Below are 18,419 nucleotides of genomic sequence, written 5' to 3'. Positions count from 1 at the left end.
TTATACAACCTACACTTGCAGCTGCTCTTTTATCTGCTTATACTCCGCTATATATTAAAGTATAATTATTTTCCATTTTTACTATTTCTTGTCCTTATTTCTTGGTCTAATACATCGCTTGTATACTTAATTTTGTAGCCTGAAGCTCCTCTACTAGTTCTATTTACTATAAATGTATCTTTACCATTTATGCTTTTTATGTTCCACGCTCCAATTTGCCAAAAAATTGTTTTCTTACTTGATTAGTCTATGTGTTATATGCTTTTTATTCTCTGATTTAATTTATTTATGTCAGTTGTCATAGCCAAGGTACTGTAAGTTTTGCCTTTATCATATTCTTTGTTTTTTGTCACTAATTGTCTTCGTTTTTTCGTTTTCTTTCTGTTCGTTCTCAGCTATTTCCCGTTTTTCGCATCCTAATATTTTTAAAAATGCCTCTTTTCCGAGATCCATTCCTCTCTATCTACTATGATCTTTTTAAAACCTACAGAGTTTTTAAAATTTTTAGTTATGTCTTTTCTCATTTCTCTTTCTTTGGTTGTTAGATCATCATTTATGAATACCTTTTCACCCTTTAACTTTTTCAGCTGACTCTTTCTTGCATAATTCTATTTTTTCCACGTGTTCTCTTATTTGTAAGAAACAAGTTTTCTGTCCTCGTTTTATTGCTCTTTCTATATTTACTTACTCATTTGGAAGCGTTTTTATAAAATTTTACATATCTTCTTTTATTTTCTCTTCATCTGCATTAATCTTTAATCCAGTTACTACAATATTGTTTCTTTTCGATTCCTTTTCGAGCCTTTCTAATCTTAATTAGGTGGTGCTTTGTATTTTCTAATTATTCTTAATTCAATTATCTCTTCTTTATATTATTTATTTTCATTTCTCATTTCTCTTAGCTCTTTCAATATTTCTATTAGTAAGTATGCATTTACTTACATATACTTACTATTTCTTATTTGAGTCCATCCATTCATCCAACAGATATCTACCCCTTATTGGGTCATCCTTCAGGCTTTCAACTTTTATCTTTGTGGTGTATTCTCGTTTTTTTTACCATACTTTAAATAACTTTTCAATTTGTTATAAGAATATACATGATCAGGAAGAATCAAGTGGTGGAATGGTCATTTATGTTTGTCGTTTTAGTCATACACTTGAAGCACAAACGATTTCTCTGAGAACATATATCGAAGGGATGGCCTTCTTATAATATAGATATAAAAAAGTACATATTCCAGCTCTATAGGAGTTCGTCGTCAAAGTTCCTATATATTTTCAGAAAATACGATACTACCTACTCCTTAATAAAAATATATTTTTATCAACAAAATGAAAAATTTTTATGATTTCTACTACATATAAACGGCTGTCTCCAAAACAACTACTGGGGTTGAGGCAGCTGTCGTTACTTTAAACATTACAATTGAGTATAAACTATCATACTTAAGTAGTATGTGCCATCTAGATCTTGCTCGTATTAACTCCGGTAATATAACCCAATGCTCTTATAATTACCGATTCCCTCAGTTCCACAAATACCATTAATCCGCTTTACACGACACATCCAATTACTCTCCTAACAACTAGCTACCATACAAAATGTCAATCATACTGTGAAACTTATATGGGTTTGTTCACACACTGGCCTCCAAGGAAATAAAGCAGCGAATCGCATAGCATAACAAGCAAGAACTAGTGAAACCGTGAGTGAAGTAAGAAATGCAGTGCTAATTGATCGTAAATCATTTGCTAAGTGAAAGTCGAAAATTGGCAAAACAAGTAAGAGGTTTTAACTTCAAAACTTCGAGAAGTGAAAACGTACATAGAACCGTGGAAATATCAAAATCCCAACCAAACTCATACAGTTATGATACTCAACTTCGTGTTAGGACATACCCGAATAATTGGATACAATAACTTACCTGTATGTGAAAACTGTAATGTTCCACTCAGTGTTAGGCATGCCCTTGTAGAATGTCAGTTGGAAAGACGAATCATCCGTATCAATTTTCCGTCTAGTATTTTCAAAAGTATATTTGGTATAGGGCATTTAATTCGGATGGAACAAAATGACCCAGCTAGAAAAACCCTCCTTGATAGACCTACTTATTGGTTAGAGAATAAGAGGAAGACCCAGAACATGATTCCTTGATAACATCGATAAAGACATGAGAAATATGGGAATACGGGCTTGGCGTAGGAAGATGATGGATAGGGACGACTGAAGAGAAATTCTTGAGGAGGCTAGGACCCACGCAAGGTTGTACAGATAGAATGATAGTGAGGATATTATTTGTATTATCCTTTGTGAGCCTTGCCTTCGTCGACTATGAAAAGGCGTTTGATAGTATCGAGATGTGGACCATAGAACAAGCTATTAATAATTGTAGAATAGATTCGAGATATAACTAATACATAATATATATGAAAATGTAACTATGATAGTACAACTAGACGAAAATACAAATCCCATCCCCATTAAGAGAGGAGTGAGACAAGGAGACGTAATATCGCCAAAGCTTTTCAACCTAGCCCTAGAAGACGTTTTCAAAACTACAAATTGGTCAACCTATGGCATTAACATTAATGGCAACAAGTTAAACCACCTCAGATTCGCTGACGACATAGTGATTGTAGCGAGCACATTCGAGGAACTGCAAATTATGATGGGGGAACTAGCAGCCAGCTCCCAATACGTCGGCCTAAAAATGAATATGAAAAAAACAAAAATAATGACAAACACAGATGACCCCAGACGTATAACTATCAATGCAGTGAGATAGAACAAATCCAGGAATGTATCTACCTAGGCCAAATCCTGAAACTTGACAAAGAGAACCAAAGTGCGGAAATTACTAGAAGAGCAAGACTAGCATGGTCAGGATTTGGAAAACTTAGTTGGATACTTTTATCCATGTGAATGGACTCTGGTATAACTACGTGATTAATTCTGGTTTCAGGGAATAAAATTTCACCTTCCGCAACGTCTACTGGAATTTTATTATACAGTGTTTGAAATGGAATTATGACACCGACACTCTTAAGGGTCAACATTTTTGTCTGATAGTTTATAACAGCTTGTAAATTTTCTAAATCACGATTGCCGAGTAAAATATGAAATTCGCGATTCCATTCAGCAATTCGTGCATCAATAATATAATTTACGTTCATACATTTGAGTAAAGGAGTTTTTATATTTTAAAAATATTTGCGAGTCACATTTATTGAAGTTAATGTAAATGGTTTTTCATAAATATGAGATGGATTCAAATATTTTAAAGCTTGAGGGGAAATAATTGTATCAGAACCTCCTGAATCGATTAAAACTTTCAATCCAGTTTTAGGCATGATAAAATGTGGTAATCGGGGATAGTTATTAATATTATTTAAATTTATAGAAGAGGTGGGTCGTCTTTGAAAAGGCCGTATTGAAAATCCTGAGAATGTTCAGAACTATCTGATTCGACGTTTTGTGTGAAATTTTCGGGATTTTCGTCAATATTAGTATCTATGTTAAAATTGTGAGTTCTTCTTGTAGAAACAGTCATGGGTTGATTGCTTGAGATTGTTTGTACACCACTCATAGGGGAAGTATAATTTTGATTTTGATTTGGAATATTTCGTCTATTATACAGATTTTTTGGGGGAGGTTTTCTGAAATTTGGATTATTGCCGAAGTTATTGGGCTGAGAATAATTTCTAGGAGGGCTGGATTGATTAGCCTGTGGAGGATTTCTTTCTGGTAAGGTATAATTAGGTTGTCGCGGAAAATTGAATGTGGGCCCTTGCATATTACGAGGGGGGTACATGAAGTTATTTTGAAAATTGTGCTGATTATTAGTTCTATTATTAAACCTATCTGAATTATTTTGATTTGAATTATTTGGTTTTTGTCTGAATGTATTAGGTCGCTTATTTTGTTGACCTTTTAAGAAATTCATGTACTGTTGTTGACTTCTATGATTGTCATAAGAAATGCATTTTTGGAGGGCTTCTTCGAGAGAGTTAATTTGAAAATGAGACAAATATTCACAATAGGGGTCATTTATGCCGGTACAAAATGTTTTAAGAGCAATATTCTTAAAATAAGGGGTTTTTAAGGCAACTGTGGCAGGATTTTCATTTACAAATTCTTGTGGCTGGGTAATATCTTGTGTACCCAAAAATACAATTAGATTATCAACAGATTTAATAAATGTGGAGAGATTATCTCCAGTAGAAAACTCAGGCAAAGTAGCGCATAGGCTAGAAATATCAGCGTTTGACATAGGCATTTTTGATTTATTTAATGATTTTTTAGAATTACCAATATTATATTTAGAACTAAAACTAGTAGTATCTAAGATAAGATTTTCAAATAAAACTTCTAAATTATTTCTAGAAATATCGTTTAAAATGCTCATAAAGGAAAAAAGGAATATTGACTTACAGGATGACGATCAGTGACGATGTTCTCTGCATGCTGTTCCTTCTGATCCCAGGTTCAATGGATTCTCTTCTAACAACTGAAGTTGACCAGGAAACGGGTGGTTTCTCTACGAAGAATCCTGTTCGCATCGCCAGAAATGTTGGGAACACTTAAACTTATATTTTAAAATCACAAAATTACAAATTATGGAACTTTTGTTTAACAATTGAGTTACAAATTAAAAAGAACGTTGAAAAATGTATATTGCAGCCTATTTATTGGTTCGGTTATGCTGAGTCTGCTTCTGGGTCATCGGTCGGCTTGAGTCGCTGAGGATTGCATATATATATATATATATATATATATATATATATATATATATATATATATATATATATATATATATATTGAGTGTTTCTCAATATTAGCCTCCTAGATTGTTGGGAACACTTAAACTTATATTTTAAAATCACAAAATTACAAATTATGGAACTTTTGTTTAACAATTGAGTTACAAATTAAAAAGAACGTTGAAAAATGTATATTGCAGCCTATTTATTGGTTCGGTTATGCTGAGTCTGCTTCTGGGTCATCGGTCGGCTTGAGTCGCTGAGGATTGCATATATATATATATATATATATATATATATATATATATATATATATATATATATATATATATATATATATATATATATATTGAGTGTTTCTCAATATTAGCCTCCTAGATTGTTTAAATTATCGCACCATCTTTTTCTTGGTCTGCCAATACTTCTTCGTCCATTTGGTGACTTATCTCGTGCTATTCGTACTATCCTATCCATTCTACTAATGTGTCCGTTTCACTTCTGTTTCCGTTTTGGCACCCATCCATTTATGTCTCCTATAGTGCATGCTCTTCTTATCTTTTCGCTTCTCTTGATATTCGTCAAAGTATTTTCATCTCTGTTGTTTCTAGTAGTCGTCTCGTTTTAGATGTGGCAGGTCTTGTCTCCGCCGTGTATGTTAATATAGGTCGAATTGCTGCTTTATAGATTTTTATTTTTGTGTCTTTTCTTAGGTGTTTGTTCTTCCAGATTGTGTCATTAAGAGATACCGCCGCTTTACTTGCTTTTAAGCTTTGTTGTCGTACTTCTTCTTCAACATCTCCGTAACTAGTTATATCTATTCCCAGGTATCTAAACCCTGTTTCCTGCTTTATTATTTTCCCATTAATTTCGATTTAACATCGTAGTGGGTATTTAGATGTTGTCATTAGACGTTGTATTTCTTGGCTGTTGTCTTGAAGATGTGTGTTAGTCTTTGGAGCTCGTCTTCTGTCTCGACGATTAATGCAACGTCGTCTGAATAACATAATATTTGGATTTCTTTGTTCCCCATTCTGCAACCATGACCTTTACGTACTTCTTGTATTATTTCGTCAATTATTATATTAAAGAGAAGTGAGCTTAACGAGTCACCCTGTCTGACTCCGCTTTGTACTGGTATACACTGTGTTAGTTTTTCGTTTATCTTTGCATGTGTTCGATTATGGATGTAGATGTTTTCGATGGTTTGTATGATATTGATTGGTATGTTTCTTTTATACAGTATGTGTAAGACGTCTTCGACTTGGATGCAATCGAAAGCCTTTGACAGGTCTATAAAACATAGATATGCTGGTTGATTGTACTCGATGGCTTTTTCTGTGATTTGTCATTGTACGAATACGGCGTCTACGCAGGATCTTCCGGGTCTGAATCCTTGTTGTTCATCTGATAAAGTTGTTAGTTTATTGATTTTGTTGGTTAGGACTGTTGTGGTAACCTTAAGTGCGGTGTTCAGTAGATTTATACCTCTATAATTGGGGGGTCTTTTTATCTCCTTTCTTGAATATTGGTATCATTAAGCTGTTTCTCCATGCGTCTGGTATCTTACAGTGCAATGCAAATTAATAAAATAAAATAATAAAATAATAAGATTTTAATACTTTTAATAAAATAATAACATTTTAACATCTTTAAATAATAGCTAGAATTCTCATTTCCTAATACAATTTTTTGGTTTTCAGTGTTATATTTTAGCAACAGCTGATGGGTCTGAGTTACCACCCCTCTATATCATTACTCCTACTTATAGGAGACCTGAACAAATAGCTGAATTGACTAGGCTATCTCATACTCTTATGTTAGTGCCGAATCTGACGTGGTTAGTGATCGAAGATGCCCACAAAACCAACGACTTGATCAATGAAGTCTTGCAAAAGTCGGGGATAAAATATCATTACATGATTGGTAAATATATTATTATAACCACTGTTGTATACTGTATTTGTTTCAGTCTAATAGAGTAACAAAGTATTTATGAATACAATAAAGCAACTGTCTCTGGCTGACTCGACTGGTTATGTGCCAAACCCTTCGTTTCTTTTTCTTTCGGTGCTTCTAATCTGACCAAAATCTTTTACTCTCTTTTTCTATGTTTGGCTATGTAAAGTGCCTTTCTTTGAGTTTTTTTAATTTTTTTTTTTGAGTTTATAATTTTGGAGATATATTTTCTTATAACTCTAGTTTTCTCTCCACTTTTACATTTTTCTTTAACTTTGTTTAACCACCACCAAAATAATCCTACATTTGAACTTATTCATTTAAGTTTGTCATCTGCTTTATTTAATGGAAATAAAACACAATTTTAATTGCAAATACATTTAGATTTCCTGGTAGAAATGGAATCGTCAACTATAACGTATTTTCATTTAAAATTGTGATTTATTTTCATTAAATACAGTAGATAAATAATACTGAAAACATCTTGTTTCTCAAATTTTAACATTCACCATTTGATTTTTGTGGTCCTTTCAGATGTTTTGGTTTAGTTTTGCTTCTTACTTCAAATATTACCTTGCTGCCCTTACTACTAAGATATTTACGTATATCTTCACTTTAAAGAATGAATGTTAACCATTGCGATACTCAATGTTCAATACTGTTTTAGCGCCGATGCCTGCAGAATTTAAAAATAAAACCAAAGGCGCAAAGCCCAGGGGAGTATCAAATAGAAACAAAGGTATCGAATGGATACGGAAAAACGCAAAAACTGGAGTTATTTATTTTGCTGATGATGACAATACATATGATCTAGAGTTATTCAACGAAGTAAGTAAATAATCGTTACAATTATAAATTCCCAAATTGCATAGATAACATTGTATAATAATTTGTTGACACTGTACTATGATAAAGATTAAAGATTAAAGGATTTACTACCAGTAATTGTGCTTTAAGTTTATCGATAATACGTTAATCAGTATATGTCGATTTTAAATGATCAATTTATTATTTTCACTGAAGGATTAAGAAAGAACAATTTATAAATTGCTTCTGTAAAAATAAAATAGGAAAACATGAAAATATGTACAATAAAAAAAATTACAATCAGTGATTAACATTTTATAGTTATAGTTTACAAGCTTATGAGAGATTATTAATGGATCATTTAACCCAGCGTGAATCACATAAACAATACTACAATATGTAATAACTTTAGAAACTATGTCGTCAGTTCTTATCAGTACAGATGAGTCACAGGTAAGACAAACTTACCACTCACTGAGGAGGGACCTTTTGGCCAAACATATTTGTACGGCATTTATAACTTACGTAGGTTATACAAAAATAATGGCCTACGACTTAATGCGGTACAGAAATATTGGTACCAGGAGCAGAGAAAATTTTTTATTTTCGGAAAATGTTTTCCCCATTTCATTTGACACAGTACGGCATTCATACACAAAGTTTCAAATCGATATATATATATATATATATATATATATATATATATATATATATATATATATATATATATATATATATATATATATATATAAGAATAAGAAAAAAGAAGTACTTGTGACAAAGGGCTATTGGTTAACTATTTTTTTATTCTCGAGCTTTCAATTGTGTTTACAATTATTATCAAGAGCTAAAAAAGACAAAATACTTACAAGGTTGAACTAAAAAGAAAAAACAATTTTTGTTAACTTACCAAATAAAAATTAGTTTAGTAAAAATTACTGCTAATACATGTATTAGCAGTAATTTTTATTGTTTATATTATTTATTAATATATGTATATATATATATATATATATATATATATATATATATATAAAAATGTGCACTCGTAAGTGAATGGGATGTTATCGGTCTGGAGATAAAAAAGACAAGAGTTGTGCTACTTTATCTATTTATTGAAGACGTTTCGCCTATTGTTCAATAAGCATCATCAGTTCATCTAAAAGAGTGTTATTAGCGATACATCTAATATGAAAAAACAATTAAGTAAATGATCTTACCTTTAAAAGATCTGTAGCATTACAATGTTGTTATTGCAAAGAAACATCAAAAAATTAATATAATAAATATAACAGCAAAAAATATAGAAACACAGAACGCTGGAAGATTCCCAATTTAACTAATTTGTTTTAAATTTCACTTTTGAAAACATTGATTGATTAAATCTATCAAAAAATATAATTGTCAATTTTGAATTGTTATATAAACAACGGCACGGCTAGGGTTCTTGACTGTTATGATCATATGATATGATATAATATATATCTGATAATTCTGATTTAAAGCAATTACTCCAGGCAACGAAGAAAAAATAGACAAAAACATTAATACTTCTGAATTTTGGTATAAAATACCTTAAACTAAAGTTAATAATTAACGAAATATTAAATAAAATAAATATATCAGCAGGATAATAAATAATAGGATTTGACAAAATAACAGAATAATAGAATTTTACATCAAACATTTTACGTTTTATGTTAAATTAAGGTTTTAATCTTCTTTCGTGTGAAATGTTGAGCAGATCCGTGGCCAGCCAATTTGGATGGTAAGATAGTCTGATCTTGTATGCGGAGTTTATAGCAGATATTGCTTCGCTAACTGTTGGTAACTATAGATCGTGTTATAATCTGTGGTTCATAATATACCAAGGGATATTGCAGATCTAGCGCAGTACTTTCGATTAAAATCGTTGAAGTTTTTGTATGTTGGTATTACTTGCTGTACCTCAGATTTGTGCTGCATATAGCCATATCGGTTTTAAAATACATTTATAAATCATAAGTTTGTTCTCCAGGCAAGATTTGATTTTCGACTCATGTACCAATACATTTTCTTGTAGATTGAAGCTAAGTTGGAGGCATGTCTTCCAGATGTGGATGCCACAATTAAGTTTGCTATCTAAATGAATTCTCAGGTATTTAACAACGGAATTAACTGGTAGTGGAGTGTTGTTTATAGAAACTGGGGGCGCTCCACCTTTTTTTAAAGTAAATGATATTTGTGTTGATTTTAAACTGTTGACTTGGACTTGTCACAGTTTAAGCAGGTGTTTTTGCAATACCTGGGATGCTTCAGTTGCTGTAAAATTTGGAGCCATGGTAACTGTGTCATCGGCATATGTAGCGATTGTTGTATTGGTAGTGATTGGGAGATCTGATGAGCATATTAAGTAGAGAGTGGGTTCTAGTATGCTTCCTTGTGGAACTTCGGAACATATTGGAAAGAGGTTAGTGACTTCCCCACCCCTTTTGACTTAAAAAAATCGATCTGTCAGGTAGGATCTTAAAAGTGAACTTAGGGGATGAGGAAGTATGGATTTAATTTTGGAGATAAAACCTAAATGCCAAACAGTCGAATGCTTGAGAAGAGACATCTAGAAATGCAGAGCATTACAGTAATTTTTGTGTTCGAGTGAATTTCTGATAGTATTTAACACCCTATCAATTTTTTCGACGGTATCACGTTGTTTCCTAAACACGATTTCAGATTTCCTACCAGATTTAATTGGCGGAGCCATTTGATATGGTGTATTTACGACTTCATAAATAACTTCCTCTTCTTCAACTAAGACTTCCCTCTGATGCGATTGAAATACCTCACATAGATAATTTGTAAAAGTATATATTTTATCTATGTCAGTTTTAGCCCAGGTGCCATTTTGTTTCCTGATTGGCATATTCATATGTTCGTTGTGTTTAAATTTTTTTGTTAGTTTCCACAGCGAATAATTTATATCATCTGCAGGTGAGAGGTTCTTTAAATATTTTTTTATTCCATTGTCTTTTAATTTCTGGGTTGGACGTCCAAGCAGCTTGTTGAATAACTATAGTTAAGTGTGCAACTGCATTTTCTGTGTCGCTATCCCTTTTAAGAGGCAAATTTAGGTTAATGGATATTTTTATTTCTCTCTATATCTGTTCCAGTTTGTCCTTTTATTCGAAAGTGTTAAATGTTTAGGACAGTTACGAATTTGGCTTTGTAGATCTATGAAGAAAGAGGAATGATCTAATGAGAGGTCAAATGAATGAGAAATTTGGACATAGATATGTGATATTTCTTTTACTAAAGCGAAATCAATATGATCAGAAATTTTTTGTTTATTAGTGGGCCAATAAGTAGGCTGTCTAGTAGAGAGAGGAATTAAATGATTCTCATTAATATTTTTTAATAATTCTCGTCCAGGTGCCGTTATAATTCTGGAGCTCCATTTATGATGTTTGGCATTATTATCTCCAGCAGTAATGAAACGGTGTCCGAGCATCTTGAAGTATTCAATAAAATGATCAGCTTTAATTATCTTATTCGGTGGACAATAAACAGCGGATAAAATAATCGGGCCTTGTGAATCTTCGATCGACACTGATGTCGCTGGATGTTAACTCTACTAATTTTATTTATTTCATAATGCATAATGATATTTCTTATAATAATTGCCATACTTTCGTGTGATTTACCTAATGGATGTTGAGTTACATAGGTTAAAAATTTGGTAATATAGAAATGGCTCTTATTAGTAATGTGTGTTTAGGAAATAAACATAACATCTAGATTATGAGAGTAAATAAAGGCTTTAACTTCGTGGAAATGACTGGTTAAGCCATTGGCATTCCAACAGCATATCTTTAGTTTCGTATTGAAGGTTAAGCTTAGATATCAGAGAGATTTTGAGATCAAACATCTTATCCTTTCTTTCCATTAACTTATGTACTACTAGTTGAATTGTGTTAAGGAGTTGTTGTCTCTATTATCGCAGCACGAGGTGGTTGACTTGCGTTGTTGTTTTTTGACTGGTTGCAGTTCTATAGAACTCTTCCGAGCAGCAGTAGATAGAGTAAAAATAGTGATGATGATATCCAACCTCCTATCGGGAGACGGCACTTAAAGAAGAAGAAGTATACTGAACATTCCTTGTAGCTAGCAGGATGATTTTCTAGACAATTTACACATTGGACATCTTTTATATTCTTTTATTTTGGGCATTGAGACGATAGGTGATCGTCCGCGCATTTTACACAGCGCAGACTCCTGTGGCAATAATTGTGTGTGTGGCCAAAATGTTGACATATTTGATATTGGGGTAGTTCACTTTTCGGATGCGATGCCTTAGCTGTGACAATATAGTTAATTCATTTCGTAATATCATTTATATCTTTATTATTACTGTGAATATACAGTTCTGTATTAAATAGTGGCAGATCTTTCTTTGTGCCTCTTTTCTTAATGTTGGAGATATTCAGTGCTGTATGTCCGTGCACTAGCAACGCATTTTTAATATCATCTGGATCTGTTGAATGATGTAAATTACGTATGACAACTCGGAATCCACGGTTTTGTTTTACTTGGTATGTATAGTACTGAGTATTTTTTTCCGCTAAAGATTTTACGATTACTGAATAGTTTTTGGATGAGTCAGCTTGAACTTTAATTTGGTTATTAGCAAGACATTTTAAAGTATATTTACCTCGAGTTATCTGCTGTAGTAATTCCTGTAATTGTTTGAAATACTCGACATTTTGTATAAATATAGGTGGCGGCTGTTCATCTCTTTGGTCTCCCAGCATTTCAACCTCTTCACGAGGTTTATCATTTTCAAGTACCTCGTATCTGTTAGATCGGTATATAGATTATTTTTTTTTGCAACACCGTACATTTCGACTAGAACAGAGGTGACAAATCTAAAGTTAAGTAAAGTGGTTATTACATATTATAGTATTGCTTTATATGTGATTCATGTTGGGTCAAATGACTCCCTAATGGTGGTTAACGTTAGTGGGACATCCTGTATATTAAGATATATGATAGAGTAATGGTATGTCAATGTTTATATTTTTATTTTAGATACGATATACAAAAAGAGTTTCTATGTTTCCTGTTGGCTTAATAACGAAAGCAGGAGTAAGTTCTCCTATTGTTAAACACGGAGTTTTTACTGGTTTTTACGACGGATGGATAGGTGGTAGGAAATTTGCTGTAGATATGGCAGGTTTTGCCGTTTCTGTAGAGTTTCTATATAAACGCCCTAAAGCTACGATGCCTTTCAAACCAGGATTTGAAGAGGACGGATTTTTAAAAAGTCTGTCTCCCTTCGAGCCCGCTGACGTTGAGTTACTTGCGTCTAATTGTACAAAGGTAAGTCAGATTTTCATCATTTTATACTTAGTAGCCTCTATTTATTCTATTTTTGTTGTGGATTGAGTTATATACCACGATATTTTACTGATTTCAAGTTTTTGAACTCGCCGTCAATTTACAAGCTTTCCTAAACTGGCTTTTATTTTTACTATGCTTAATCCTAAGTTTGGTTCTAACCATTTGGAGGTCACTATCTGCGTATGCTCATAGCATTTGTTGCTTTCTAGGAAGTCGCCAGGGCTTCAAATCTTCCGCGTCTTAACACGACAACCGAATTCGTCCATGTAATTTTCAGTTTCTTCAACGTCTTCAATTTTAACCTTTAAGCTTTCCATTATTATCGTATATATTTTCTCAATTCTTTTCTTGATTGTCATCTTTATTCTTAGACAATTTTAAATATCTTATTTCAAATTCTTTATTTCTTCTTTCTAGGTAGTAAATTCTTTCTTCTCTATTCAGGAATCTTGGTTCCTACAAATTCTAAGAAGCTGTTCTTATCTGTTAAGTAGTGAGATTGGCCATTACTCCATTATCTGCCCACTTAAGGTCTTGTTCTATTACTTCTTCCTAAACCTCTATTACTTCTAAATCCAGCGTGCTTCCGCTGATACTTTGGCATTTTCTTTAAAGACTATGTAACAGTGATTGTTTAACTACGTATTAATGTGTTACAAGAAAATTTATTCGAGAATGACTTTGTTGAGTATTTACTAATCGAGATTTTTTGTTTCAGATCTTGGTATGGCATACACAGGCAAAGAAAAATGAACCGTCGCTGCCTCTAGATATGGTTAAATATAATAATTCAAACCTCGTAATGCTCAAAAAAATTCTAGTCTAATCTGACATTGTTTATATTTTTAAAATATTGCGCAGGTTATTTACTTACGAAACTATCACGCTATATAATGGCAATTGTTTGGAAAGTCCATTTGAATTGTACATAGTGCATAAAGTAATTTATTTTTTTATAAGAAAAATTATTTTTATGTTCATTACGGTGAAAAATGAACGTAATGGCGTAAGTTAGTTGTTTCAGTCGTTGTGCACCTTTACTATACGTTATTGAAGCAATATTTTTATTAAGGAATAAATTTAGTTAGAGTCCTACAAAATGTGCAAAAAATATTATTTGCACAAACTACCTATTTATATATTTGGTTAAAAAATTTTAATATAAAAGGAAATATATTTTCGAAATGTCCCGAATACCACTTAAACTGATCCTAAACTATGACATACTTAATATATTATATTCACAATAGCCAAAACTATCTAGTGGTTAAGATATGATTATGATTGCTTTGCTATCTTCTAATATCTAGTATTTTTCCTATTCTATAACTTATTACCTTTTGTATTTTCTTTATCTTTACTCTTCATTCACCACCGTCGTTCCTGTTTTCCCAAACACTGTCCATACTTCTCTAGGACTCATATGGTTCAACACCTCTACCTTTCTTTATTTTATTGCTTGATCTACATCTTCGTTTCTTACTAGCTACGTATTACGTCGTTTTACTAGTTGAGGCGCTCTGTTTTACTTTAATTGATGATATTTTGGAACTATGTTACAACTAATACTGTGCTCATACTTCTTTGGTGCACTTTAATGACAACATACGCTTGCTCTCTGTCTCTCTCTCCTTCTCTCTCTTTCTCATGAAACTTACAATGAGGCATGAAAGTTCAAATTACGGTTGTCAATTTTTGAGTGTTCAGGACTGTTCAGAAGTGTTTCTCTGTTATGTCGGAAAAAGCTTACAAACAAAAATGGAGGATACACCCAAATTGATTTTCTAATTGAAAACTTTTGTATTTCACAATTTTAGATTTATTGGATAAAAGACGTCAACTTGATAACAAAGATATTCAGCCAATATAAAATCAACAATAGAAAATATCTTGATGGGAGACTTTAACGCCAAAGTGGGTAAGGGAGTCATAGACAATACTATAGGGCACTTTGGATTGGGATAAAGAATCATAGAGAAGATCAACTCGTATAGTTCTGTCATATTACCGCCTCAAATACTTTGTACATAGACTGTGCTCAAAAACTTATCAGAAACCAGATTGCATCAGGTCCTTCGAGCAGGGCGACATAGCGACTGAAGAATATCAGACACGGGGCGGCAATGACGACAGTGCATTTATATAGAGCAGACGTCAACATGATTGCCAGCATCCATAGAAGATAGGCATCAACAGAAGAAAAATCATAGAAGTAGTATAACAAGAATATCGAAAGATGCGAATGTTGTGTTGAATACTAACGAAAAACTAAAGAAAGGGGCATAATGCATTAATGAGTTAGTTAAAAACAATAAAACAGAACAAATGGAAATAAAAGTAGGGCCACGGCAAGTAGAATAGAAGTTGTCCAATGGCAAAGCAGTAGGCTGAGGCCAAATCATAATAGAAACTTTAAAATACATAAATTACGAACCCTTAGATATACTAGTAGAATTGTTTAACACAATATACAGGACAAGTCTTATACCAAAACAATAACTGCTCTCCACCTTTTGCGCTATACCTAAAAATGCCAACATTAAAAACTGCAGTGAATACAGAACAACGTCATAAATAAGGCATGTTCTTAAATCGTTTTTGAAAGTAATGCATAGTCGTATAAACACTGGATGAAGGAATGGATTATAGTTAGTTTGGATTCAGAAACGTACTAGGAACCAGAGAGGTGTTGTTTTAATGTAGATTTGCATCTTTACGTTTATTTTGAGAAACGTTTGACAAGATAAGCCAAAAAGGAAAAAATGTACGAACAGAAACAGACCTTTACTAGAACCAAAGAGATCAAACTGTAATAGATAATTAACCCAGGTCAGATATTGAAATCAGAAGAGGAGTAAGACAAGGATGTATTATGTCCCCATTACTATTTAATGCGTACAGTGAATCCATGTTTGGAGAAGTGTTGCTATCTGAAAGTGATGTAATAATAGTTAACGAAAGAACTATCAACATTATCAAAAACAAAATATACGCAGATGGCACCATAAATTGTTACAAGTTCTGCCGAACAATTAAAACTATTACTAAACAAGACAAATGACTTATGTGTAAAATATGGACTAAAAATATATATATAAAAAAAATATAAGTATAATATACTAACAACAAAAAAAAACAAGCATACTAACAACATATAGACAGAATTGAAAAATGCAAGTACCTAGGAACCTGAATTTCAGTAAATAATGATCAAACAACAGAAATAGCAAAAAATGCGTTTGTAAAAATGCAGCAATTCTCTACAACGAAGATCTTAGATTAAAACTGACAGTATCTAGGAGCTCTAAGATATTGCGTGTTTTCGATACTCCAATATGAACTTTAAAACAAGAACACATAAATAAGTTACAGTCTTTTTTAAGTAGACTGTCACTTGTTTCTGATTCTTTGATTGGAAAACGTGTTTCCTAATGCTACAGTGCAGTTTACACAGCATCAGTTTTTCAGCGAGTGGTCATTCTGGTCGTCTAAATCTCTAGAAGTTCATTCGCGTGACACAAGGCCGCTTCGTGTTGTAACCTTCAAATATTTTTTTACTCATCTACCCTTTCTGTTCGTTCAAGTAATCAACAGGTAGTTTTTTTTGGTCTAATGCATTTAAGAGATCTAGGCTTTTTGCTTTAACAATAACCGCTAACTTCAGTTTATTACTTTCTGAGGCGCTGCAGGACAGAATAGTGATCCATACTTTGTTTGATTTATGGCTCTCTGCTTTAACTTTACTTACACAAGCAATCGTCCGACCTTGAAGATATTTCCAGAAAACCTCACAATTCGCCTGTGTTATAAAGTTGTTCGTAGCTTAGATCATAAAAAACTCTTCTAGCTCACGTTTAAATTCCTCAGCTTCCATTTGATGAACCACCCAGATGATGCATCAAAATCTCCTCCGTCAAAAAACTGTTTTGCTTTTGCAGCAATTATTGAACCTGATATGGGTGTACCTATATTATGAACTTGGTTTATCCACTCTACCAACTCCGTCTTTAATTCCACGTAAGACTAGGTTTTCATTGTTTTTATTTTCTTCATAGCAGAAGAGCCTTCTGACATTGACGAAAATGAAAGAAGTAGGTCGTTTTGTTTTAAAATGTCTCACAATATTGAGTCAACGAACTGTAAACTAAGGCTGAGTCACAACCCAAGCTCGTTAACAACCCCCTTCCACCACTGCCCGACAGTTATAGTACAGGTGTTTGTTTCACCATAACTTCTAACAACTTAGCAAACAAATAATGAAATTATTCATCCAAAGTTACGCCTCCTAACTGGTCAAACGTAAACAAAATCACGTGTCAATCATGGATTCTCGAAAATAGTGGATTCGATCATTAGCAGCGCACAAGAAAATATATTTCTTCGTTTGTTAGTGTACACTGTATCAATAGAGATTTATATGTCTGCTTATAATATGAAAAGTAATACAGTAGAGCTAGTTTATAAAACACGTTTTGATTCACATTAAAAATGGCTTCTACGAACTCACGACTGTACTGCTCTATAACTGTAAATTGTTATTTTCATTTATTTTTAATTATTTCTGAATTTCTGTCTAGTATGTTTTTTCGTTGTAGTTTTTCAATTATTTCAAAAGATATTTACATACCTAAAACTACTTTTGAACAGTGTTGACCCTCCTAGCTTTTCTCACTGTATTTATTTGTCCCTTATAGTTCTTACAAATTTCCTTAGGAAAAAAACTAATAATTTGTTAAAATTTACAAAAAACGATGTTGATAGAAACATCAACAAGGTAGAGCTGTCAAAAAACATATAACTAAATATAAAACAAGTTTTTTCGAAGAAAAGTAACTAATTTTGTTTCAAACTTGTGCTAAAAAGTGACAAATAAAATTATTGGAAACTGAAACTGTTTAAACAATTCTTTTACATTAGTTTTTACTGAATTTTATAAAATTGAATGTTCCGTTAGTAAAAATTTTGTTTCAATAATATATTAAGCGTAAAAATTGCAGTGATTTTTGTTACTATTTATTTATAAATTGTTTTGATTGTTTTGATCATACAATTATATGTTCATATCATAGAAACGCGATCGTGATATTCAATATATTTATATCAATATAATATTTATTGTGCATATAAGTACCATATCCCAATACTTTAAGTTTTATTTTTCAAGAATGGGGCTGTGGATGATTTTTATACCTATATTAGTTTTAAGGTAATGCCATTTACACAATCATGTAGATATTAAATAGATATATTTGTTGCATTTATATTTTATTTTTATACATTCTCCTATATATACCAAGGTGCAGCAAAGGTGCCATACTCAAACTAAGCTAGGTGCAAGGGCTTGCTTACCTTGGAATTACAGGCGCTATAAGGGACACACCAACGGCAGCTGTGGAGACCCTACTGGACCTCTCTCTTTACACATAGTTACATAGATGAGGCGAGAATGTAGGATATTATCTCCCTCTCTCTCTTTCTCTCTCTCTCTCTCTCTCTCTCTCTCTCTCTCTTTCTCTCTC

The 18,419-nt window shown here is 32.5% G+C and overlaps 1 protein-coding gene across 4 annotated transcripts in view; it reads left to right on the top strand.

Annotated features, from left to right (window-relative positions):
• Window positions 1-18,157, top strand: part of LOC140451891 (galactosylgalactosylxylosylprotein 3-beta-glucuronosyltransferase P-like) — a 78,456-nt gene extending 60,299 nt beyond the window's left edge. For all 4 annotated transcript variants that reach the window (XM_072545839.1, XM_072545838.1, XM_072545837.1 and 1 more), the window contains exons 3-6: window positions 6,465-6,687; window positions 7,388-7,548; window positions 12,589-12,879; window positions 13,619-18,157. In XM_072545839.1, coding sequence (XP_072401940.1) covers window positions 6,465-6,687; window positions 7,388-7,548; window positions 12,589-12,879; window positions 13,619-13,726 — 783 coding nt within the window. In that variant the 3' untranslated portion in view covers window positions 13,727-18,157. The remainder of the gene's footprint in view (window positions 1-6,464; window positions 6,688-7,387; window positions 7,549-12,588; window positions 12,880-13,618) is intronic.
• Window positions 18,158-18,419: the final 262 nt, after the last annotated feature.

The sequence above is a fragment of the Diabrotica undecimpunctata genome, chromosome 10 (assembly GCF_040954645.1).
Source record: "Diabrotica undecimpunctata isolate CICGRU chromosome 10, icDiaUnde3, whole genome shotgun sequence".
NCBI classification, from domain to species: Eukaryota; Metazoa; Arthropoda; class Insecta; order Coleoptera; family Chrysomelidae; genus Diabrotica; species Diabrotica undecimpunctata.
The sequence above is the reverse complement of the archived record's forward strand: the minus strand, read 5'-3'. Positions and strand labels throughout refer to the sequence as shown.